Source organism: Scylla paramamosain, chromosome 14 (assembly GCF_035594125.1).
Source record: "Scylla paramamosain isolate STU-SP2022 chromosome 14, ASM3559412v1, whole genome shotgun sequence".
NCBI lineage: Eukaryota > Metazoa > Arthropoda > Malacostraca > Decapoda > Portunidae > Scylla > Scylla paramamosain.
The window spans coordinates 13430257-13454023 of record NC_087164.1 but is presented as its reverse complement, the minus strand read 5'-3'; the positions used below and the strand labels follow the sequence as shown (position 1 = coordinate 13454023).

Sequence of the window (23767 nt, the reverse complement as noted above, 5' to 3'; positions counted from 1 at the left end):
GAGCTTCAAAGTTTGTTGGATGTGGTGGATGGCTATGGTAAAGACTTTGGAGTAAGGTTTAGCAGTGAGAAAAGCAAAGTAATGATTGTGAATAGGTCAGAGGATGAAAGTAATGTGGTATGGAGACTTGGAGAGAATGAGTTGAGACAGGTGCAAGAATACAAGTACTTAGGGATGTGGATGAGTCCTAGTGGGTGTGCAAAGGCAAAGAATGAAAAGATAAGTATGGTAAACCAGTGGGTAGGTCGATTGGGAAGCGCGGCAAGGATGAGAGCAAGTAAGTATGATGTGTTGAGAGAAGTGTGGAAGAATGTGGCTGTGCCATGTATAATGTATGGTATGGATGTGATTGCATGGAATGAAAGTGAAATTGATAAGTTAGAAGTGGGCCAGAATAGAGTAGCAAGGATGGCATTGAGTGCACCGAGGTGCACAGCAGTTGAAGCCTTGAGAGGTGACATGGGATGGAGCACCTTCAGATAAAGACTGACAAAAGCCACACTTAGGTACAAGATTAGGCTTGAGAGAATGGATGATGCAAGAATAGCAAGGAAGGTGTACCTGTGGAATGAAAGTGGAAGCAAATGGAGGAAGAGATGCATGAGAATGACAGACAGGAATGGATTGCAAGTTGTGTGGGCTATAAGAATGGCTGGTAGGAATCAAAATGAGCGTAAATGGGTGGTAACAAGAGGAGGCAGAGTGGGAACCGAATGGGATGTGAGAAAATGGAAGAATGAGATAGACAAAGAAGTGAAATGTGTGGGATTGATTGAATGGAAGAATGAAATGGAAAGAAAGAAGACCCTAGAATGGTACAAGGAAAAAGAGGCCCCAAGGTATGAAAGGTGGTATGATGGAAGCCTGGGCGGTGATCTTCTCTTCCGAGCGAGGGCACAGTGTATGGATGTGAATGCAAGGAGTTACAGGTGGTCTGAGTCCCGCAGCAAAGTGTGCCAGATGTGTGACATGGGAGAGGATGAGACGGTGGAACATGTGATGCTGGAGTGTGTGAAGTATGCCAGAGACAGGAATGAGATGATGCAAGTGATACTGACTGAGTTAGGGCATGATAGGAATGAAAGAGTGGAGAAGACAGGAAAGGAATGGATGGTGTTGTTGCTGGGACTGTGTAGAGAGGCGAATGAAAGGATGATTGAGGCGGTGAAAGTTTCTGGAGAGAATGTGGCGTGCCAGGTGTATGATCAATTAGGATAGAGGATGCTGTTCGTTTCTCTTTTTTTTTTTTTTTTTTCCCCTTCTACAGGAGTTGCCGATCCAAAGGCCTGGCTCAGGAGTGATCTTGTGCCACCTGTACCATCAAGATCAAGATCACGATATACCATCAAGATCAAAATCAAAATATTATTTTGATTAACTTCACACCAATGGAAGTAAGTATTCTTGCCTTCACCAGGGCATATAGGTTCATATTGATCGTCACTGCCTTTAGCAACAACAACAAGTATTCATGTACCATGTGATGCTACTCTTTCTGATGAAATAGGGTATGTCTGCCCATTCACTTCACTCTTTTGAGCTCGTGATTGAGAGAAATTTCTTCTAACCTGGATATATATATATATATATATATATATATATATATATATATATATATATATATATATATATATATATATATATATATATATATATATATATATATATATATATATATATATATATATATATATATATATATATATATATATATATATATATATATATATACTTTTTTTTTTTATATACATCGGTGCTCTACAGCCACTTAAACAGTTCTACAGCTTAGGAAAGTCAAGATTTACTGCCCTTTCTGTATTTTTTTTGTTTTTGTGTGTGTGTGTTTATGTATTCAAATTAGTTTTTACGGTAATGTTAAAGAATACCTATTGTAGTGAAAGGGTTAAACATAAGGTAGAATGAGTTTTCAAGTGATTTGTGCCATGAAATGCATTTTTTTTCTTTTAGTTTTCTTTTGCTGCTTATAATATGGCCAACCTAATATTTCTTTCTCCTTGTGCTTTTTCTACTTGCATCTTACTTAGCTAAGGATCTAAATAAGATATTATTGAAGATTTACACCAGCATGCTCTATAACATTGGGAATGTGATTTTTGCATACCTTACTGGATTCTAAAAAGAACTTTCTATCTCTGAGTTCCTGTGGATAATCCATAGTTTTTAAATAGACACAGACACTTCCCCAAAAAATTCCCTAGACACGATCATGTAGGATAGATTAAGTTAGATTAGGTTAGATTAGTTTCTAGGGGGGTCAGGGGGGTGCAGTTCCCAAGCTAGGTTAGGAGGATAGGGGGATTATGGTGTTAATCTGAAAATTTACCCTAAGTAGTATTTCTTTATCATTGTGCTTTTTGCCCTCCTGCATATGACAGCCAAATTTCTGGTATTACTTTATTGTTTTGCTTTTTATGCTTCTGGCTAGACAATACAGGTAATACCAGTGAAGGGCTCGAGTCTAGACCAGTGATTCTCAAACTCTTTGCCACTACTCTCCCCCCAGTGCACTGCATAATTTTCATGGATAGGTATACACTACATGTGACTGTAGAGTTGGTGTGCCATCAAAGTCCAAGATATATCATTAATGCACCACGAAGCAATAAAGTTTGAGAACCTCTGGCCAAATCCTCATCAAGAGAAAATCAGAGAAATACTTGCTTAGTTGGCAGCTGCTCTTTTTAACTAACCTTGTTACCACAAACAGTTTGTTCACACTCCTCATAATACTACTTAATTAGGGAATGATTTTGTAAATAGACTAGAAACATCTCATAAAATACCAGTAATCCATGTTGGACAATGTGCTTTTTATTTCTGATTCATTTTTATCTTCTTTGTTAATTTGTTTTTCTGTTTATTTGTGAATTTACTTATTACCTCTGTACTTAATTAATTTCTGTGTGTGTGTGCCAACTGTCACAGTATGTACAGAAATGGGCATGTTACACAGTTAGAATATGAACTTTACTTGTTATTTAGTTATTTTTTTCAGGTTGAAAAATAAAATTCCTCATTACTGCCTTTTTTTTTTTTCAGAAGTGACATGAACTTCCGGGCGCCAAAATACTTCCTACGCATTGCTGGCCTGGGGGCGTTTGTGGGAGGTGTGGTGGTGTTCAAGTGAGTGGTCTAGCCATATCAGTAGAATGAAGTAGTAGAATGAAGTAGAATGACCAAGTGCCTCTTCCTGTCACTATAATAAGATAATTTTCCCTTTGCTTACTTCCCTTCCATTCTCCTCTACAGGGAATTCACAGGTGGTGGGAATTACAGTGGGGATGAAAATCTGGCTGGCAAGACAGTTATAGTGACGGGTGCCAACACAGGGATAGGGAAGGAGACAGCACTCAGCCTGGCCAAGCACAGGGCCAGAGTCATCTTGGCTTGTAGGGACATGGACAAATGCCTAGAGGTGAGTGTGAGAATATTGTAGTTCTTCGTTTTTCTTATTTTAAGATGTATTCCAACGTGCTTTCACCAGTTTAATCAGATTAATACTTTATTTTAATCAATGTAGAATTCAGCTTCATAATTGGGCTTTTTTTTTTATTTATTTATTTATTTTTTGTAATTGGTACATTGGCCTAGGACAATAAATGAATGAAAAAAGGCCCACTGAGGAGCCAGTTTCTAAAGAAATGTCAAAAAGGTTATTCAAAATTGGAAGATAAATATCTTGAAGCCTCCCTCTTGCAAATTTTTAAGTCACTGGAAAAAAGGAAATACAGAAGCAAACAGGGAGTTCCAGAGCTCCAGTAAAAGGGGTGAAATATTGAGAATACTGGTTAACTCATGCATTAGAATGGGAGACAGAATAGAGGTGAGAGAAAGTAGAAACTCTTGTGCAGTGAGCCCATGGGAGGAAGGGAGGCATGCAGTTGGCAAGGTCAGAAGAGCAATTAAGTGTGAAAATAGTGATAGAAGATAGCAAGAGATGCAGTGTTGCAGTAAAAAGAGAGATGCTGAAGACAGTCAGTTAGGGGAGAGGAGTTGATAGTCCTTTGTTTTTTTCATATTTAATATGTATTCCAAAACATTTTGGTATTTTAGTCAGATTAGTACTGTATTTAAATTTCTAGAATTCACCTTCCTTATTAGGCATTTGATTGGATTGGAAGCATGATAGACAGTGTTCAGTCTCTGCACAATCCCTCTATCTACACTACAGAGGTATACAACACAGTATTCTACAATAAGCATTTATACTCTTACCCCCATAAGCAATAATAGCTTTGGATTATAGCTGTATTGTCCTTCATTCTAAAGCTACTTCTTTCATGTACAGAAGCTTGTCTTGTCAGATTAAACAACATAATTTGAACCTACAGGTATGTTGCTGTTGATTTTTTCTCCATATTATTATCTTTCTGGGAGCAAGTTTTGAAAATTCTTCGCTAATAGAAGAAGTATTCAGAATCAAAATGTATTTATGAGCAGTATTGCATTATAAGTGCCACACATGTGACACTTTAATGCCAGCTTTATGAAAATACAGATTTAATGAAGTGGCCTATTGATACTATACATTTGTTGTATTGCAGGCAAGGAAAGACATTGCACTGGAGAGCCGTAACAAGCACATCTATTGCGAGGAATGTGATCTGGCTTCACAGGAGTCTATCAGGGACTTTGCTGACAGAATTAATCAAAGTAAGCAGTTGTCTTTGTGTAATGTAACTATTTGTTTCATGTATATTTTTTCTCAATGCGTTTGTTGGCCTCATTTTGTCATTAGTGAATCATCATAAGAGGGACATTACTACTTTTATTTCATATTGCTGTTTTTATGCATCTTAATTGCATTTATTTATATGTTATTTATACATATGTTTATGTTAGGATATAAATTTTCCTTATGTTAGAAAATTCTCCACTATGTATTTTACTATGTTTCTGTCAGACTGACATCTCCCTTAAAAGTGGATGAGTTAGACTTGATTTATACATGCACTCACATTCACATCATAGCATTTAGTCCTCACCACCTACACTGCATGAAAGTCATTTGAGCAGCTTACCCTGTAATCTGTCTATTAGGACCAGATAGCTGGGCTATGTTGGAGCATAAATATGAGGTGTAGTCAAAAGTATCCAACCTTGAATTTTTTAGAACAAAGTAATAATGCACGAGCAAAATCCGTATGGGTATTAGGTGGCTGTGTCCTTACTGAGCATGCTTAAAAAATTTCACGTCTGTAAGTGGTGACAGTTGCCCACAGTGACTTGTTGAGTACAAACATGAAGAGTGTGTTCTGCAATTTTTCTTTTTTTAGTCAAGATGATTGAATGCTTTGAGCAAAGATATTGTATCAAACTCTGCTAAAAACTTAGTGATCTTCAAGCCCAGACTATCAGAAAAAATTTAGAAGGCCTATGGAGATGATGCTATGGGGAAAAAAATAAATAAAGGAGTGGTACAACCAGTTCAAAGATGGACGGACCTCATTGGACAGTGAGCCACATTCTGGCAGACCATTGACTAGCAGAAATGACAAAATGATTGCAAAGGTTTGAGGAAAAGTGTATGAAGACTGTGGTGTGGTTATTGAGGAGATTGTTGCCAAAGTTGGAATCAGCCATGGGTCAGTTCAGTCAATTATAACAAGATTTGTTCATTAGGAGGGTGTCAGCCAAATTTGTACCAAAGCTGCTGTCTGACCAGCAGAAAGAAAACAGAAAGGAAGTCTCCCAGGACATGCTGGAGTGTGCTAACCAAGATCAAAACTTCATGAACACTGTCATCACTGAAGATGAGACATGGATGTACTGTTATGACCCTGAAACAAAATTGCAATCATCTCAGTGGGAACATTCATCCTTGCCAAGACCAAAGAAAGCAAGACAGGTGTACAGCAATGTTAAACTGATGATGACCTGTTGTTTTGACTAGAGGTATTGTGCACCATGAACATGCATCACAAGATTAGACAATTAACAAAGAATACTACCTGGGGGTTCTTTGCTTTCTTGAAGCTGTGCAGCAAAAGCAACCTGACCTGTGGGCAGCAAAGAACTGGCAACTCCAACAGGACACTGCACCTGCTTGTTTCGCCCATGCTGTCCAAGCATTCTTCTTGAAGCGTAACACACCACTTGTTTGTCAGGCTTCCTATTTCCCAGACTCAGCTCCGTGTGACATTGCTATTCCCAAAGCTCAAAAATACACTCAAAGGGAGAAGATTTCAGTCAACAGAAGACATTAAGCAAAATTTAATAGCACATTTCTACAGCATCCCAAAAAGTTACTTCCAGAAATGTTTCCTACAATGGCAGGAATGCTGGCAGAAGTGTGTAGACTCCAAAGGCAAATACTTTGAAGGAGGCTAAATAAAAATTGTGAGTTTTTAGTATTACTTGTTTTTTGGTCAAAGGTCGGATACTTTTTGACTACACCTTGTACACACATCTTTCCCTGCACTTGATCTGATTGAAGTTTTCTTCTCATTTCCTTACTTCTAACTAAAACTATATGTGTTACTCCACACATGTTCCTCATATTCATTACATTGATCATTCATCATGTCCTCACCTCAGTTCTCTGCTTGCGAATATCATCATCCTTCACTATCCAGGTTTTATTATTACACAACACTGCACTCCTCACAGAGGCTACTTGGATCTAAGAGAGATACCAAAGAGTGAGTAGAGACAATGGTTTCCTGAATTTCCATCCACTCCCCATTGCACTACTGCTATATACTCGTATGTGTATAATATTGAGTCTCACAATGATAGCTGAGAAATTGATACTGTAACTGCCCGGAGATAGCTAAAGGAATTTAGACCCACATGGTGACATGGATCGTTTATTGCATTCAGTCAAACCTGAAGACATACGTAATAAACATAAGACGTGCGTAGCACTACTAACCATTACATGCTGTATCAAGATAGTGCATCACTAATAATGGATTATACTAATGAGGGCAATCAATCCTTTGTAATACAGATGTGGAACTCATGTTTTTGGGGTCTTAAGGAGGCCTGTCACCAAGCAACACCTGCGTCTGTATTGTAGTGGTCCAATCTTTTCTGGAGTAGTCACACCCTAACTCAGTGGTGGTACAAAGGAATCTGTCCCTCCAGGCTTTGTTCCTGCTGGCCCTCGGTGCCTCACACCTGCCCATCTTACCCTTAGATCAGCAATAGTTCCCAGGTGACTCATTCCTCAACGGAGATCCCTCTGTGTTTTATCTACCCTATGCGCCATGTCATCAACTTTACCATGTAAACACAACTCTCACTTCTTCTGCAGCTAAGCTCTTCAGAGCTAGTTCCTCTCACACATCTTCACTACTGCAGTTAACTAATATAATGAATTCAGTTTCCTTAATCTCTACTCTAATTAACTTAGTTTCCTTAGTGTTACCCATACTTCATATACTAGTTCACTTTAACTCTCATAACACAGATCATATTATTTAGCATATGCTTGCTCAACAACAACTTCTTTCACCTGCTCGGTGGTCTTTCACCCACTCGGCGGTAACAGATATTACCAGCAGGTTGAACACAGAACTCTTTGATCATTATTTCTAAACACAGGTGCAAGAACATTGTGGTGAGGTATGAAGTTGTGTCAGTGAAGTATGCTTTTATTTCTATGCACTCCATTGTAACTGCAACAAGAAAGATCAGGAAATGTAAGAAATTCTGGAAAGAGTTGATTTATAGCTTGGGGAAGGCTATAGTAATAGGATCTCTAGATTTTATTCTACTTGTCCCCTGCTTTCCCTTCTCATGTTCAATCCACCCAGAAATGCTTCAAACCTCACCACTCTCGCTTTATAATTCACATGCTTTACATTTCTCAAGGGAGGAAAACACACAGGCAGAAGCAGGGAGTCACTCACCCATTGCCAGCACCTTGAGATAGTTTCATGACACATCAGTTTAGAAAGATGGTGGTAGTAGTTGGTAGTAGTAGGTGGTAGTTTTTCCCTCTGTAACAGTACATCATTTGGCACATTGCAGAGGAGGCACGACTGGACTTGCTGATTAACAATGCTGGAGTCATGAGGTGCAAGAAGTCCTACACAAAGGAAGGCATTGAGCTGCAGCTTGGCACAAACCACATGGGCCACTTCCTCCTCACTTGTCTTCTTCTTGATAAACTAAAGGTGACTAGGAACTCATTGCAAGGAGTTAGATTATGTAGACTATGGCTATTACTACTTGTCACTAGTTCCTTTATCTTTCATCAGGCATCAGCGCCGAGTCGTGTGGTGAATGTATCAAGCGTTGCACATGAGCGTGGGAAGATCAACTTTGCAGATCTCAACAGCACCAAGGATTATGACGAAGGAGAGGCTTATGCACAGAGCAAGCTGGCCAACATCCTATTTACCCGGGAGCTTGCTGAGAGGTTGGCTGGTGGGTTTCTGGCATGGTGCTTAGATTTCACTCCCAGCTGTGGAGTGTAGCTGATGGATATTATCAGTGCAGAAAACCATCACACATAAATGAGATAATAGCAGAAAGGTTGGAATGAAAAGCTCTGATTAATTGGATACAATGTAATGTACTAGGCAGGGTAGATATCTTCTTGGATATCATCTCACATGTTGCAGTTGCACAGAAAGAAGTGCATTTAGGGTTGACTAAAGTTCACCTGACCTCAGAAATGAGTCATAAGAATAAGAACATAGCTATAAGAAGCCACTTGGATTACATATGATAGTCCCTCTAAAAAGCATAATTATCTAAACTTACCTCTCATTTGTTTTCATAAATTAATCTCATCTTTTAAAGCTAAGCTTTCTATTAACTTGGTACTAGCTGTGAATAATGAGTCTATTCCATTCATCCACCTCTGTGTCTGTGAACCAATTCCTTCCTGTTTCTCTTTTATTGCTTATGTATCATGAATATCTAATCAAGAGTTGAATCACAGGCTGCTTCCTCTAATAGCTATCCTCTGAATAAATTTCTGTTTGGTAACACAAGATATAACACAGACTTATGAAAGAGTAATTTCAGGATCAGGAGTAACCTGCAATGCTGTTCACCCTGGCTTGGTGTACACTGACATTGGGCGACACATGAGCATTAACAAGAGCTGGTTGGCTATGATCATACTTCATCCATTCTTGTGGCTCTTTCTCAAGACTCCTCGACAGGGTGCTCAGACCACCATCCATGCAGCCCTCAGCCCTGACCTGGCTGGGGTATCTGGGAAGTACTTCAGGTATGAGCTGATGGTAGATGTGTGTGTAGTGTTCAGCAAAGGTTATGATTTAGATTTATAGAAAAAAAAGTGTGGCTGTGAGTGGCTTTAAATATTTAGAACTGCTGTGTGACAATTTAGTATATTTGATTTACTGATTTGAAAGCTGCCTTTGGGGCATATAGAAAATAGTTATCTTAATATGTAACTGATGAATGCATAGATGTGTTGTGTATTGTCTCATCTCTCCCCTCTCCCTAACCTGAACCTTTTACTCATACCCTCAGCAACATGAAAGAAACTACTGTGTCAGATGCTGCCCAGGACAGAGAGACTGCCAGAAGGTTGTGGGCAATCAGTGAGTGCTGGACTGGACTATCTTAAGATTTTTGAATTGTTGAAGTAATTGTGGAGTAGTGGTGGCAGTACAGGATCACTCTGAGATTGTAGATATGTACATTTGCTGAAGCTGTAAGCACTGTTGAATTGTATTCTGGTTGTACAATACTCTTGCTTCCTACTTTTTAATGTTTTCCTTAATCCCAATTTTCTTTGGCTAATTGGGCAAATGAATGATGCTTGAATGGTTTTATTTCACATAGATTCTTGATAATATACTCAGTAAGTTATAATCAGTGTGATGAGCACAAAGGTATGGGGTTGTAAGAAAACTTTAGACAGTTGTGGAGTGTAGGTAGGCTGTAGGTGTCTCCCATTGATAGAAAATGTGAAAAAACAGACCTGGATTGCCCTGGTATTGGGAATGAAATAAGGACTGGCTATCCATTTCCATCCAGTTCCTCCTCCTCTTAGCTGACAGTTTAATTTCCAGAATATCTTTTAATAGTGGGATTTTCTAAGATGGTGTACTCTTTCTGTATTTGAGGTAAAGATAAAAGTAGGTGAAATGCTTATGAGTTACAAGCACCTCTTCATTCCAGCCTAGAGGAGAAAAATAGATGCTCAGATTTTCTTTAGGTGGTAGTGAAGGGGACAGTAGCTCTTGTGTGGACCTGAATGCCGTCATTAATATGATTGTTACGGTTTGCTCCATATTTAGGAAATCTGGGATTAGGGATTGTTAAGGTTTATGAGTTATGACACAAGGCTTGGAATGAAGATATATAGTGTGTTGTGTTCATTTTCCTCAGAGACCTTGTTCTCTCTGATAGGTGGAATAGAAATATGGTCTGACATTTCATAAGCAATTTTTTTTTTTAAGGTTTTGTACATCTCAGTACATGAAGCATTTCCCAGGTAAAAATGCAGTGATCATTTGCCTTTAGCTGCCTTACAGTTGCTTTATCACAAGTTTACAAATAAATCATAAGGGATCTAATAAAGACTGAACAGAAAAACTAGAGGGTGTTAGGTTTATTGATCATAGTGTCAATTTTGATCATCATATCCCATGTAACTACATTTTTAGGAGTTGAACAAAAAGGATAATAATGTGCTTATTTCTGCAAATATATGTTTATTGTTATAATTCATAATCTCAGTGACTATTGCATACACTCATGCAGATACACCACTTGTATTACATAAACTTATGGCAGGCCTTGACACTTGCATCTTGATTTCTTTATTCTGTGCCACAAGGCACAAGACAGTTTGGTAGTTTGTGCTTGACAACTCGTGCCTCTTTTGACTCATCAGAAATTAGAGTAATCAGGGCTAAAAATGAAAGCTCAAGTACACACAATGAAAAAACAATTCATTCAAAAAACACCAAGAGTGAAGAAAAGTCATTATCTGGAATGAGACCCGAGACATCTGCCATTCTCAAGATGTCTAAATCTTCATGATGTTATGAGTGTTATGCAATACAATTTAAGTTTTCTAATATAATTTCTTAATTTAAAAGTGCTAAAACTTTTAAGTATGTACGATGTGCATGTATGTGTGACTTATTCCATTTTTTCCTATCAGTCTTGAGCTGTGAGGATACACCATCAACTAACCAAGTGACCTCTAAAGTCATCAACTAACCAAGTGACTTCTAAAGTCAGTAAATGGTGACATACAACATAACATTATAACAACAAAACCAAAATCTGCTATAGTAAATGGTGACATACAACATAACATTATAACAAAACCAAAATCTGCTATTCTAATAATTTATACACAGAAAACAAAGAATGCAGTAAGTTTATAACAGTAAGAAAAAATACTATGGGAAACAAAGGCTTCTCAAATAACTGTGTGTGCATTATGCAGAAATGAGAAACATGTGGAATACACTGAATTTTGTGGACTACTAGACATACTTTGGTTTATCCATTACTTAATACTGCTAAGTGATAATTCCACACAAATGCTGACACTGCATCATCTTTTAAAGAAGAGCATCATGAAGTAAGGATTAACTTCTTTTTCTGGTGTGTGTGTGTATCCCTCTTGTGTGGGAACTGGGATGGCATATATTGATGTACAGATAGATAGTATAAGTTGGGTATTAATCACATCTTGTAATGCAGGCTAATGAAGACACATTTGCCAAACAGTAACATAACAGGCTGTGCAATGGGCAACTTTGCATCGAGTTACAAAGTTATCCTCTTACCCATGTGACATCCTATTATGCCTATTTTAAAATTTCCTGTAATTTTACGTAGTATGTCTTGCAGGCTGAAAATACAGAAATGCGAGATAGATTTGACATTATATATATATATATATATATATATATATATATATATATATATATATATATATATATATATATATATATATATATATATATAAACTACTGAACTATAAAAAACAAAACCATATTATAAACACAAATTCACCATGACACATCAGAGTAAGTGTACTGAGAATTCCTGCATCACCACAATTTACCGCATAACACATATCTGAACTTTCCAATTAAACACATGATATGCAAGTTCCACAAATTCACTGCAGGTTGAACCAGTAAGCATCAGCAAATTATTTCTGTGCATACAATAATTCAATATAGCTCTTGTTTTTCTGGTCTCTGCTTTCATTTGATAAGACTTAAACCACTCTTGTGCAGTACAATATTGTAACTACATATTCTATCCCACTCTAATCATTCTCAGCACAGTCATGAATGAAGAAGGGATTTCTTATTCCTTGACATAGTTGTGCCATTCCCTAAATGTTCTAGCTGTCTCTCTTGGTGATGTGAGAATTCTCTAGACTACACAGGCAAAACAATATGGAAGGATGATGAGAGAGAGAGAGAGAGAGAGAGAGAGAGAGAGAGAGAGAGAGAGAGAGAGAGAGAGAGAGAGAGAGAGAGAGAGAGAGAGAGAGAGAGAGAGAATTGCAATATCAATGAATTTGTCAAAAATTTTAACCTAATGTTAAAAAAAAAAGAAATACAAGAGTCAACCCGTAATAAAATACAAAGAGCTTCCTCATTACATGACAGTAAAAGTGGACCTTTGGTGCTTGTTATACAAAATAACTATTAAAATGTTGCCCTAAAATTTCCTTTAAGATTTAGTCTGGTGATATATACAATTTAAGTGTTGACATTCACCAAAAAAAAGTTTCACTGAATTTTTTGTCACTATTTTTTATAAAAGCAAAGATAACATTAAAAACTAAGTAATATATATATGAAAAACATTAATAGTATGAGATATATTATATACATTATAAATCTTGACATGGCTTGCAGTGTCATATAAGCAGAGCTACAAAGAACAGAAATGTCAAGAGGGAAAGAGAAATAAGTTCTCCATTTTAAATAAATGGGATTTTCCACAATTCCTCATGCCTCAATAATTCATTGGTGCAGAATGTTCACACCTCACAATTTCTGTGGAGTGGGATGGCATTCTCACCAATTTTTAGAAAAGAAGGATGTGGGGGAAAAAAAAAAAGAGAGAAAGACTACATGCGAAGGAAGTAGTGATTCATAGTATCAATGTAGTAGCCAAGAGTTTGCTTCACTATCTAATGGTGATACAAAACCCTGCAAACTAATGGGAACACCTAAGATGCTAGCCTCCTTCCCTGGACTCAAATCTCTGGATGAAGAGAGCCATAGAGGTTTCAAGGTCTTGTCCTTTTCTTGCCACTGATCCTTGGAAATGTGTTTATTGGAATCCCACTTTCTTGCCAACAACCATGGCTGGTCGTTGAAGGTGAGGGATGGTGGACAGGAGTAGTGGTTGCTTTCATCACCAACACATTTTCTTTTAGCTGGATCGACACAGACTCTCTTCAGTGCCTCTGATAAGGCTTCTGAGGTGATCCTGTTGTCTTTCTCATCAGTGCATTTTTCCTTTTCCTTTTCATCTTTTTCTTGAGCATTCTTCTGGTTCTTGAGATGTTTCAGCAGCCAAGTGTTGCAGTGGGAAGACAACTGAGCTCGAGGAAAAGTCTTGGTGGGGGAGTCAGAACTCTGACACAGCCAAGTGTCTCCAGGGGAATTGTACATGACACACTTTGGTGGGCTTGGTAATTCTCCTCCTTCATGTTTCTTTAACAGCCACTGAGAATTTTCAGAGGATAGTATTTTAGCCATGTGGGTAAGGATAGCATGGATGCCCTCAGCCTCAGAAAAGGTCCTCTTACGGCTTGTCTTGGCCTTGAAATCAGTGGTCTGCTGCAGTTTTTCCAATGCATTCTCACGACATTTGTTTTGACACAGACAGTCCTTGAATGACTGACATGTCTCATTAGCCATGCAAGCAGAAGTGATATCCAATTTTTCTTCATTTGCTTCCTCTGGTGTTCTGCTGCTCAGCCAACGTGACTTGTCATTGATTAGATTATGAACATTCTCAATCTCACACACTGCTGAACCAGGTGACGAACATTCCTGCAATGTAATGCTGAATGAGTACGTGTGCTCAGTCTACAGCAATCATCTGTGCATGACTAACATTGCATTGGTCCATTATTGGTGAGACCATTTTAAAAACCAAATATGAAACACTGACGTATTAAATCTTAGTTCCAATCCTCTTCAATCTAGCATATTAAAGTGTAAATACCAGTTTAAGTATAAGGTGCAATTTTTCTTTACAGCAATAAGAATCCATACATTTTTCAAGCTATAATTATTTGACTTAGGAAAGTTCATTCATCTCCTCAAAGTGGCCTCTCATACTAGGCATGATTTCATTATTGAGCAAGTACAATTACTTTGAATTCCACAAAGCTTGTATATTTCCAAATGTTGATATCCTGTGAAATATGAGTTGTACTTTAATGCACTAGATACTTTTGGTACAATTAAATCTACAGTGATCCTTTATCACTGCACTATTTCTAGCGTGCTAGAATGAATAAGTAAACATATCCACTATGGTGGCACATCATTCATCTTTCTGCATATCTTCACTGTAAATTAGTGATTAAAGATAGAAGTACAAATGTCAACTTTCTAAATTTGAATTAGAAATTAATGAAAGTACTGGTAAAAATTCAAACACTATGTATCTTATAGGAAAAGAGAGAGAGGCAAACAAGCAACATGCATGTGTATGTATACACACACAGACAAACATACACACTCACTGCATTACTACAAGTACAGTAGTAACCTGTGTGATGTGCAAGACTGCATAAAGTATTTTCCTTCTACTTATCCATCCCAGTATGAAAGCAACACAACAGTTTCCTTCCTTCTGCAACACTACCACCTACCATAACAACTGGCTTACTTTCACTAATTTTCATCCTCTGGGTCTGTCAGTCCTGGTGTGTTTACTGCACTAACTCTTATTAACTTCTGTCTGTAATTTGTTTTTAGGATGTGATAAAAATACAAGTTGCATTAAACTGTCATAAATCTACTGGAAAAAGCAACCTACAGGTACATGTTTTGTGCAATAATTATTTATATAATCATTGTTTAATGTCATCACATAACTGACCTAAACCCCAAACAACAATAGTAAGCTATAATATGGAGTACATTAAATAACAGGGTAAGAGGTGACGCTTTTGTCACTTGGTCAAAACCAAGCAGTGCTAGCAAACAGGGCAAACTGGGCTCACACTGAGTGATAAACAAACTTACAAACCTTAAAAAAACTCATCAGATTATGCATTCATTACTTATTTGTTACATTTTTTAGAAGTAATGTTACATTCTACTATATTATCCAAATGCATTTAGCACTCGGTCACTTTTTCTTTAAACATTAGTGGAAAGATTATCACAATAAGATTATCACAATGCTTCTCTCTCTCTCTCTCTCTCTCTCTCTCTCTCTCTCTCTCTCTCTCTCTCTCTCTCTCTCTCTCTCTCTCTCTCTCTCTCTACTCTACTCCTCTCTCTCTCTACTCTTCACATGCTTCAAACGAAGATTTGAAATCCAACAGTAAATGTCCCTGTCTGTTAGAGTAATGCATCTGCCATTAACTTTCACTCTTTCATTATTCATTTACCAAGTATCAAGAAGGGGCCATACCTTATCCAGAATATGAGGAACAATTTCAATGCTGGAACCTTCAGATGTTGTCGGTGTTCCCACCAGGTCAAAGCCATCACTACACTGATAGACACTAGATTCTTCATCAGGGATTGCTGTGGACAGCTTTAAATCTCCAAGCCAGGCAGCAATATCACTGGACTTGGTCTCTTGGGTCACTATTGCCTGTAAAGAAGTTGATACTGAAACTCACACAAAACCTGTCAACGCAGAGACTACTTCAGACTCTTATAGAATGTCAGGAACACTGCACTTAACCATCACCATAAATCTTCATGGTAAACACATGATTATGACTAAACACAATGTAATTAAAAATAGAGAAAAATTTAACATTTTCAAAATTGAGTACAGTGGAGTTATTTTTAGTGAAAATCTCTAAACTCAGCTATCTAAGATACTACAATGGAAAGTTTTATAAATGCCATCAGCATACTACTTGAACATATTTTAACCAAAAGGAAAGATTTTCATTTTAATATAGCAATACAGACATTTTTTCTGATAATGAAATAAAATTCATCAAAGAGGTAGATGCCAAAGGACTGATGTGAGCAAGAGTAGAGTGAGGTGATGTGTAACGCTGCTTGAAAGATGACAACAGGAATTATAATTATGACAAAATGACCAGAGAGAGAGAGAGAGAGAGAGAGAGAGAGAGAGAGAGAGAGAGAGAGAGAGAGAGAGAGAGAGAGAGAGAGAGAGAGAGAGAGAGAGAGAGAGAGAGAGAGAGAGAGAGAGAGAGAGAGAGAGACCAGCATATAAACTGAATGGTAACCTTGGGAGGAGTGAGGGCACAGGAAGAGCTGCCATTCTGCTTAAAGAGCCAGCTGTGGTTGGCAAGACGAGGGAATTGGACTGTGATGTGCATGGGGGCGCTGGGCTCTGAGGCAGCACAGGCGACACTTTTGTGCAGCACATCATGTTCTTCATCCTCATACTCCTCAACCCTGTCAGGAAAAATTTAGTTTTAATCTTCCTCAGTGTACCTGGAATTAGGTATAGAATTCCTTTTGCAGTGAATTGAAATAGAGTACCTATTCCGTTTTCCTTAGGTGCCACAGGACATTTGGCAAATGGTCATCTGTCAAAAAATAAGAAGACATTCTGGAAAGTTGGAGGTGAACTTCCAATTTGTGAAAATGTCTCAACATTTGTAGCACTTCTAATAAGAAATAAATTAACTTTAAAACAAAAAGATGAAAAAATGATCTGAAATGCCCAGCCTTCTTATAGCAAGTCCCTGCAAGAATGGTTGTGATAGGCAAACTTCTTTTCATTCTCATTCACTTACCTCTACATCCACCATAGCCCAACCTCTCCCTATTTCATCCTCCATTCAACTCACATGTGCTCTTAGTTAATCACTCAATATCCATCACCTTAATACAACCTTTCCTTGCTAATTTTAAATACCTAATTGGGAGGCAAGTACAGCTTTTGTCCCTGGCAACTATTAAGCTTTGCAAAAACTAAATATTTCCCTGATAATCATATTGAGAATTATAATAAAACTTTAGGCCAAAAGGAGCTCATGCTGCTCACTCACTTCACTGGAATGACAGGAGAGGGATGGTGGGTGATGGAGTCAGGCAGCTGAACAGAACCAAACTGAGATATTGCTGAAGTAAGGCCAGTTTCATCCAGCTGCACTGAAACACGCTTTGCAGGTTGGACTTCTTGTGAACTGAAACAAGATTCAATAATTTCAATAAACTTAAGGAAACGAAGTCAGTATTTTTCTATGACTGATGCATCTTTTTTCTTCTTAACACATTAGATGATCAGTGTGTGATGAATGTCTCATATTGCCTTTAGTGTGCCACTTTAATTTAATACCCACTATACTAGGCTAACTAGACATACCAAATGTACAATAACATACTCATTATAATACATAACTATAGTACAAAATTTCAAATAGGATTTTAATAATTTGCAGTAATACTAATTATATAACTTGTATTGCTGTGTATCATTAAAATTAAACATGAAGAAATACCAATATAACATAGTACAGTGATGAGTATTTTTTATTTTACTTTATTTTTATTTTATTTTATTTTTTATTTGCCAAGGACTTAAAGGTCACATGTGGCCCACAAACAGTGAGTTGAGGATCCCTGCTTAAGATACCTGGTGAGACATCTTCCTTCCTCTCAAAAAACATCATGCACTTAGGTGCTTATGTCATAGATTCAAATCCACAATGAGACATTGGGAGCTATGTGGCCTTAGTTGCCTAGTATGCCATTACAAGTAATTCTCTTAGAACTGAATTTGCAGAATTTGTTTCCGAAAAAAAAAAAAATTCCAGCATTCATCTTCTATCTCATACATATACTATAAAATCAATTAATTCAGTGAATTGTTGAGTAGTGACACCAATGGGACTCCTAGATTTAAGAGGGCACTTTTATATAGCATGTATGGGTGTAATACTATACATCAGAGAAACCTGAGCAGTGAGGGAGGAGGATGCTTGCAGGTTAAAGTGGATTAAAACTAGCACACCATTAATACAAAATAACAATTAATCCCTTCAAGATGGCATAAACTATTTTATCTAGATGATTTTATTAAGCAAATATACTGGAGGCACTGAAAATTTTGTATTTACCTAGTATATAACCCTTCTGTGTCTTGAAATTGTACTCTAAATGTGTACCAGACAATTCATTAAGAGCAAGAAGTCATAAATCAAAGGATAAGTAACATACACTAAGGTTGCAAGCACTCACGAGAACATCTCATCCACTTTAATCTTAGCCAGTGTGCTTGATTCCAAATTGGCACAACGGTCCAGCAAATCTGAAGTAGCTGTGAGGGCGCCTTTGCTGTGCATCAACCGGGCCTGCTGGGTGCCAAGGCGGCAAGTCTCATGGGCCGTAACAACCTGTGGAAGTACAAAGATGACAAGGTGCTAATGGCATCCTTAACCATGTAAATGTCATGTAAATGTGAGTTGATCGAGGTCAGCGAGACCAGTGGCAAGACTGAGAAAGATCGTGAAACTATGGAAGACAAGAGAGGGCTCTCCATCAAAGAAGAGACCTACCACCACAACAAAAAATTCACTCTTATGCTGCCCACCCCTATTATGGAAAATAAGTATGTAAAACAATGATAATAATGGACATTAATAAGGACAACATTAGTACATATAAATTTGTGTTGTGTCATCTGCCACAGTGAATAGCAGAGGAGTTGAGTCACTGAAGAGAACTTTATAAAACCTATACATATGAACTTAAAAGCATTACAAAACCTATACATATGAACTTAAAAGCATAAGAAAATACAGGAAGCTGCAAGAAGCCATCAGACCAACACACGGCAATCCCTGTATGAAACACGTACCCATTTCCACCTATCATGCCCATCTATAAATGTGTCTGTGTTTTAAAGTTCCATAATGACTCAGCATTAACAATCTGATTACCATGTCCATTTAATTCATCTACCACTCTATTTGAAAACAATTTCTCCTTCTACCTTCTTCAGTCTAACTTTTCAAGTTTGAAGCCTTATTCCCATGTTCTTGTTCCATCCAGATTACTGATTCTGAGAATTTTGTTTGCATCACCTTTGTTATATTCCTTATACTACTGAAAGACATATACAAGTGTTCTCACCTCTACCTGCCTCACTAGCTGCCTCTCCCTCATGCGCAGTGATCCAACCTGGCGGTCCACCACCTCATGTATCTCCTCCTTGACCTGTAATGATAAGTTTATTGAAGGATACACCATGAGCATGACATTAGAAATAAAATGTAAGAGAGAAACAGCCATACAACATACCCTTGACATAGCAAAGCTATTCTCTATGGCATCTCAGTGGGTTTTTTTTCCTACTTTTGTTGCCATAACCCAGACCCCCTCTTACACACACATACACACACACACACATATATATATATATATATATATATATATATATATATATATATATATATATATATATATATATATATATATATATATATATATATATATATATATATATATATATATATATATATATATATATATATATATATATATATATGAGAGAGAGAGAGAGAGAGAGAGAGAGAGAGAGAGAGAGAGAGAGAGAGAGAGAGAGAGAGAGAGAGAGAGAGAGAGAGAGAGAGAGAGAGAGAGAGAGAGAGAGAGAGAGAGAGAGAGAGAGAGTTTGTTATATCCAAAAGTTTACTCTCAATAATTACTGTAACAAAAAAAATTCATGCACACAACTGTTCAGGAAGCTTTTGAGTGCTTATTATCTTTGTATCTTAATTTTATCTCGTTTATGAAATGTGAGAGTTAAAGGTAAGCATCTGCTATAAATACATTAGCTATGTGAAGAGTCTGCTGTACTTAAATCAATGGTTTACCGGTGATGACACCCGTGAGGTTTTCACAGGAACCTTATCTTTCTCCCAAAGTTTGGTACAGTACTTGTCTCCAATGGTGCGAAAAAACTACAAGGCAATTATCTAGTAGTGATAATGAGATAGAGTTACCTGTTTGGTCCTTACTGTTTTTATCTTATCACAGCCACACACCAAGGCAATAACCTCACAATCTCTCCTTGACACAGTGTAAGGTCAAAGGACACATGATAATCCTTCCATCTGGCTGTTCCCTTACAGTAGCATGTACTGCAGTGCCATCATTAATACAGGCAGAGACATCTTCAATATAGGCAAACTGCAATTTAACATTTTACTTGAAGAAAAAAATAAATAAATAAATAAAAAAAAATAAAAATAAAAAAATAAATAAATAAATAAATATACATAAAAATTAATCAAATAAATAAATAAATAAATAAATAAATAAATAAATAAAATAAATAAAAATAAAAATAAAAGTATATAAATGAAAATAAATAAATAATAAAAATAAATATATAAATAAAAATAAAATAAAATAAAGTAAAATAAAATAAATAAACAAAAGAAAATAAATAAGTAAAGGTTAAATAAAATAACCACATCCTTGCTCATGATCTACACACCAAATTTACATTTCCTAATAGAAATGCATTTAAGAAAAATTAAAATGTCAAACATTTTTCCTTTATGTGTTGAGGAGACTGGCCAAGGGCACAAAACTTGGGAAAAGTTCACTTAAGTGGCCACTCTAATAAGATAGTTTCCAAAGAGTTTGGCAGTTTCATTCTAAAGCAGTCTTGACACTTCTCTTAATTAAAGCAGTTCAAATCTCACAAGGAAGAAAAATAAGAGCAGGGCAAGTTTACCAGCACAACAGCATCCCATAGGACGTGAGAAAGCATTGAGCAAGACGTGCATGCCTATGAGGCTGACTCCCTTATGGTGATCCAACACAGTGTTCTTATGTTTCATAAGTTCATAACCAGCCTGGAATTATTCTCTCCATTTTAATGAGTGCTAAAAGTCTCTCTAGCCTTGCTGTCTCCCTCTCCTGCCAAGGTGACTCATATTGGAGACTTCACCTTAATCATGGTGGCAATACCCAAGATGCCGCTGAGTACTGTAGGTACCACGCCTTTGCCTTGCCTTCTCCTGTGGTTTCTCTGGTGCACTTCGTTTCCTGATCAGATCAGGCCACTTACCCAGAAACTTTTTTCCAAGATACCACCACTACTATTCCTTTGATGTAACTTGTTTGCTTGATGTTTAAAGTTGGGGTTGAAGATGTAATTTCATTAGAGGGCAGGCAAAGTGTCCAAGGTGGAATTCTTTAAAGTCATTCATTAAAGTCATTCATTAATTTGTTCTGCCATTTGCTTGCTATTGCATGATCCCACACCACTTATTTTTGTCTTGCCCTTAATTGATATAATCATGCACTTTATACCACCTAGTCTTTTTTCTGAGCTCCACCTGGTTATTCTTTCCTTTTATATTTTACCCCTCACAATGCCTCTTTCAAAGCCAGTTCAGTACTGCTGCATAAAAAGTCTCACCTTTTGAGAATTCTCCTGCAACTGATGCCTGTACTGCTCCACTTTGGCAAGCGAGTCCTCCACGAAGGCCAGCTTGAGGGCCACTGACAGATCCAGCTTTGCTAAGGACATCTAAGGAGAAGCAGAATGTTGTCAATGATAAAGGCTTACTCTGTGGCTCAAGTTATTCTTTCATTGCTTTGTTATACAAAAATGGCAAGCATGTAATAATGAGAAACAGTAATAATGGTTTGCACTGTGGCTCACAAACTTTTCTTTCATAGCTTTTATTAATACTAGAATGATGAAAGGAAGGTGATGGATGTAACATGATACAGAAAACAAACTATGATCCACTGTGGCAACCCCAAACAGCAGCAGCTGACAAATTATTAGACTGAGAATCTTTTAGTTTGAATTCTACTCCCAGAACAAATTCCCATTTTTTTAGTAGTTCCTTTTATTGTATTCCCAGCTGTCTAAAGCTCCACTGTCTGCCCTGCTTTTTTTGAGGAAGCATATGGCTTCTCTTATTTACTATGGTTATTTTTCTGTAAGCACAAACCTCGTATGTGCACAACAGTACAAGGAAGTATTGAGGTCTTGAGTATTACTGTAGGGATCTTCAGTGAACCTTGTATTGTTGTATTGCTTGGAAAATAATGAGAAATGGGGCTTTTCATGCGATGTGAGCGTCTGTTTCTTTTCAGGGCTCAAGACACGGTATTCCCATACTCGCAAGCTTATCTCATATATCTAACAAGCTGTACTGGGAGTTTAAGAGGCTTTCACAGGAGTTTTCATGCTTCTAATGATAGCTAAACAAGGACACATCAGCAATAACCACTCAAGAACACGCCCATCATCGGTGGCCCAAGAAAATAGACCTAATAAAAGAACAAAGCGTTAAAGAACACGCGTCTTTCATCTCAGCCTTCACTCATCCAGTACAGTGTTACTTGCTGAGGTGGTGACATTGTACCGGTGATGTGGGTGGTGTAGCGCTGCTACGGTGGTCATCAGCTGATCCCCGCCATCACACCCTTACCCTACCTCACGTAGCCACACTCGCACCCATTCCACACCCTATTGCTGTACCTCCACGCCACACTTGTACTGGCAATGCAGGCGCTCCGTGAGTCTCTACGCCTGCTTAAAGTGACGAGTGATGTAATGACCTTATTTCGTACCTTTTTTTTTTGTCAGAAGTTCGGCAGAGACTTGCGAGTCTACCTTCCTCCGTCTCTGAGACTCCACTGATTCTCGTATGTTGGTTGGATTCACTAGAGGCTCTTGGCATCGTAGGCGACGTTACATAATAACAAGAAAAGAACAGGGGATGTGGTGTACAGTGGCACTTATAAACTTATACCTGCAAAATTGCCTCACTCATGGCACTATGTGGACTTGGTTTAGTGTCTTGTAAAGCATAAGAATAACATTGTAACTTTGTGTCCAGCAGGATTGGTTACCGAGACTGGAGATTACTGGCATCAATAGTGACAGCCGAGAGAGAGAGTGGCACTTATCTACTCACACACTCACATTGCCTGCCACATGACATTAAAAAAAAGATATATTTAGTTTTCCTCCCTTCTCTTTATTGTGACGAGGAATCTTTTGATATGGGAAAAAAATTATATATATATATATATATATATATATATATATATATATATATATATATATATATATATATATATATATATATATATATATATATATATATATATATATATCGCTTGCAATAACAACTGGCTGTATTTAATAACTGAACGATGCTTTCATACTAATTATTGAATGCAGAGGTAATCTCTATTCCAGTATATCGTCATTGCTATAGTATCTTTCATATTTGCAGTCTATTATGGCACAACACCGGTAAAGCTTTATACAATACCGTTGTTACATGTTTTTCTTCATATGTCATTTTGTCAGATGAAAGAAAACTATTTATAGGGTAAACCATTGTAAAGTTATTCTGGTTTTCCATTCTTGTTATACGTCTTTCATATCTCGTGTCTAGGTTTCAATGTAAAAATTTGATTTTTTTTTCTTTTCTTTTCTTTCTTTTTCTTCTTCTTCTTTTTTTTTTTTTTTTACCATATCTCAAGGTGAAGGTCTATGTCAGCATTGTTCAGTATCATAACATAAAAGATAAGATAGGAGAGAATCTAATAGAGAAGAGGTCTTTAAATTGTATAGACTAGGGGATAACAATGGTAACATA

General features: G+C 37.2%; 2 protein-coding genes across 6 annotated transcripts; one reads left to right on the top strand and one right to left on the bottom strand.

Annotated features, from left to right (window-relative positions):
* The first annotated feature begins 942 nt into the window (after positions 1–942).
* On the top strand, positions 943–12491 carry LOC135106890 (retinol dehydrogenase 13-like). Of its 3 annotated transcripts, none has more exons than XM_064016266.1 (8): positions 943–1394; positions 3061–3144; positions 3271–3436; positions 4566–4674; positions 7999–8144; positions 8229–8397; positions 9004–9211; positions 9478–12491. In XM_064016266.1, exons 2-8 carry the CDS (start codon positions 3068–3070, stop codon positions 9572–9574), a joined length of 972 nt encoding a protein of 323 aa, XP_063872336.1. In that variant the 5' UTR covers positions 943–1394; positions 3061–3067; the 3' UTR covers positions 9575–12491. The 3 variants fall into 3 exon arrangements, with proteins under 3 accessions (XP_063872336.1, XP_063872339.1, XP_063872337.1); XM_064016269.1 differs by lacking the exon at positions 943–1394 and adding an exon at positions 1435–1508; XM_064016267.1 differs by lacking the exon at positions 943–1394 and adding an exon at positions 1791–1869.
* Positions 12396–22945, bottom strand: LOC135106888 (uncharacterized). Of its 3 annotated transcripts, none has more exons than XM_064016264.1 (8): positions 22910–22945; positions 21559–21669; positions 19257–19340; positions 18363–18517; positions 17171–17308; positions 16400–16571; positions 15601–15786; positions 12396–14000 (listed from the first exon to the last, which is right to left on the bottom strand). In XM_064016264.1, exons 1-8 carry the CDS (start codon positions 22928–22930, stop codon positions 13098–13100), a joined length of 1770 nt encoding a protein of 589 aa, XP_063872334.1. In that variant the 5' UTR covers positions 22931–22945; the 3' UTR covers positions 12396–13097. The 3 variants fall into 3 exon arrangements, with proteins under 3 accessions (XP_063872334.1, XP_063872333.1, XP_063872335.1); XM_064016263.1 differs by lacking the exon at positions 22910–22945 and adding an exon at positions 22729–22852 and having other exon boundaries at positions 21559–21671; XM_064016265.1 differs by lacking the exon at positions 22910–22945 and adding an exon at positions 22103–22303.
* Between the last annotated feature and the right edge of the window lie 822 nt (positions 22946–23767).

Excerpts from the sequence above, each read along its gene's own strand:
- LOC135106890 (XM_064016266.1), top strand. The coding sequence starts at position 3,068 with ATGAACTTCCGGGCGCCAAAATACTTCCTACGCATTGCTGGCCTGGGG. Across the intron at positions 8,145-8,228 it reads TTCTTCTTGATAAACTAAAG|GCATCAGCGCCGAGTCGTGT; the intron begins GTGACTAGGAAC and ends ATCTTTCATCAG. Across the intron at positions 8,398-9,003 it reads GCTTGCTGAGAGGTTGGCTG|GATCAGGAGTAACCTGCAAT; the intron begins GTGGGTTTCTGG and ends GAGTAATTTCAG.
- LOC135106888 (XM_064016263.1), bottom strand. The coding sequence starts at position 22,837 with ATGCCAAGAGCCTCTAGTGAATCCAACCAACATACGAGAATCAGTGGA. Across the intron at positions 21,672-22,728 it reads AACTTCTGACAAAAAAAAAA|AGATGTCCTTAGCAAAGCTG; the intron begins GGTACGAAATAA and ends CTGCTTCTCCTT. Across the intron at positions 14,001-15,600 it reads TTCCTCATATTCTGGATAAG|GAATGTTCGTCACCTGGTTC; the intron begins GTATGGCCCCTT and ends ATTACATTGCAG.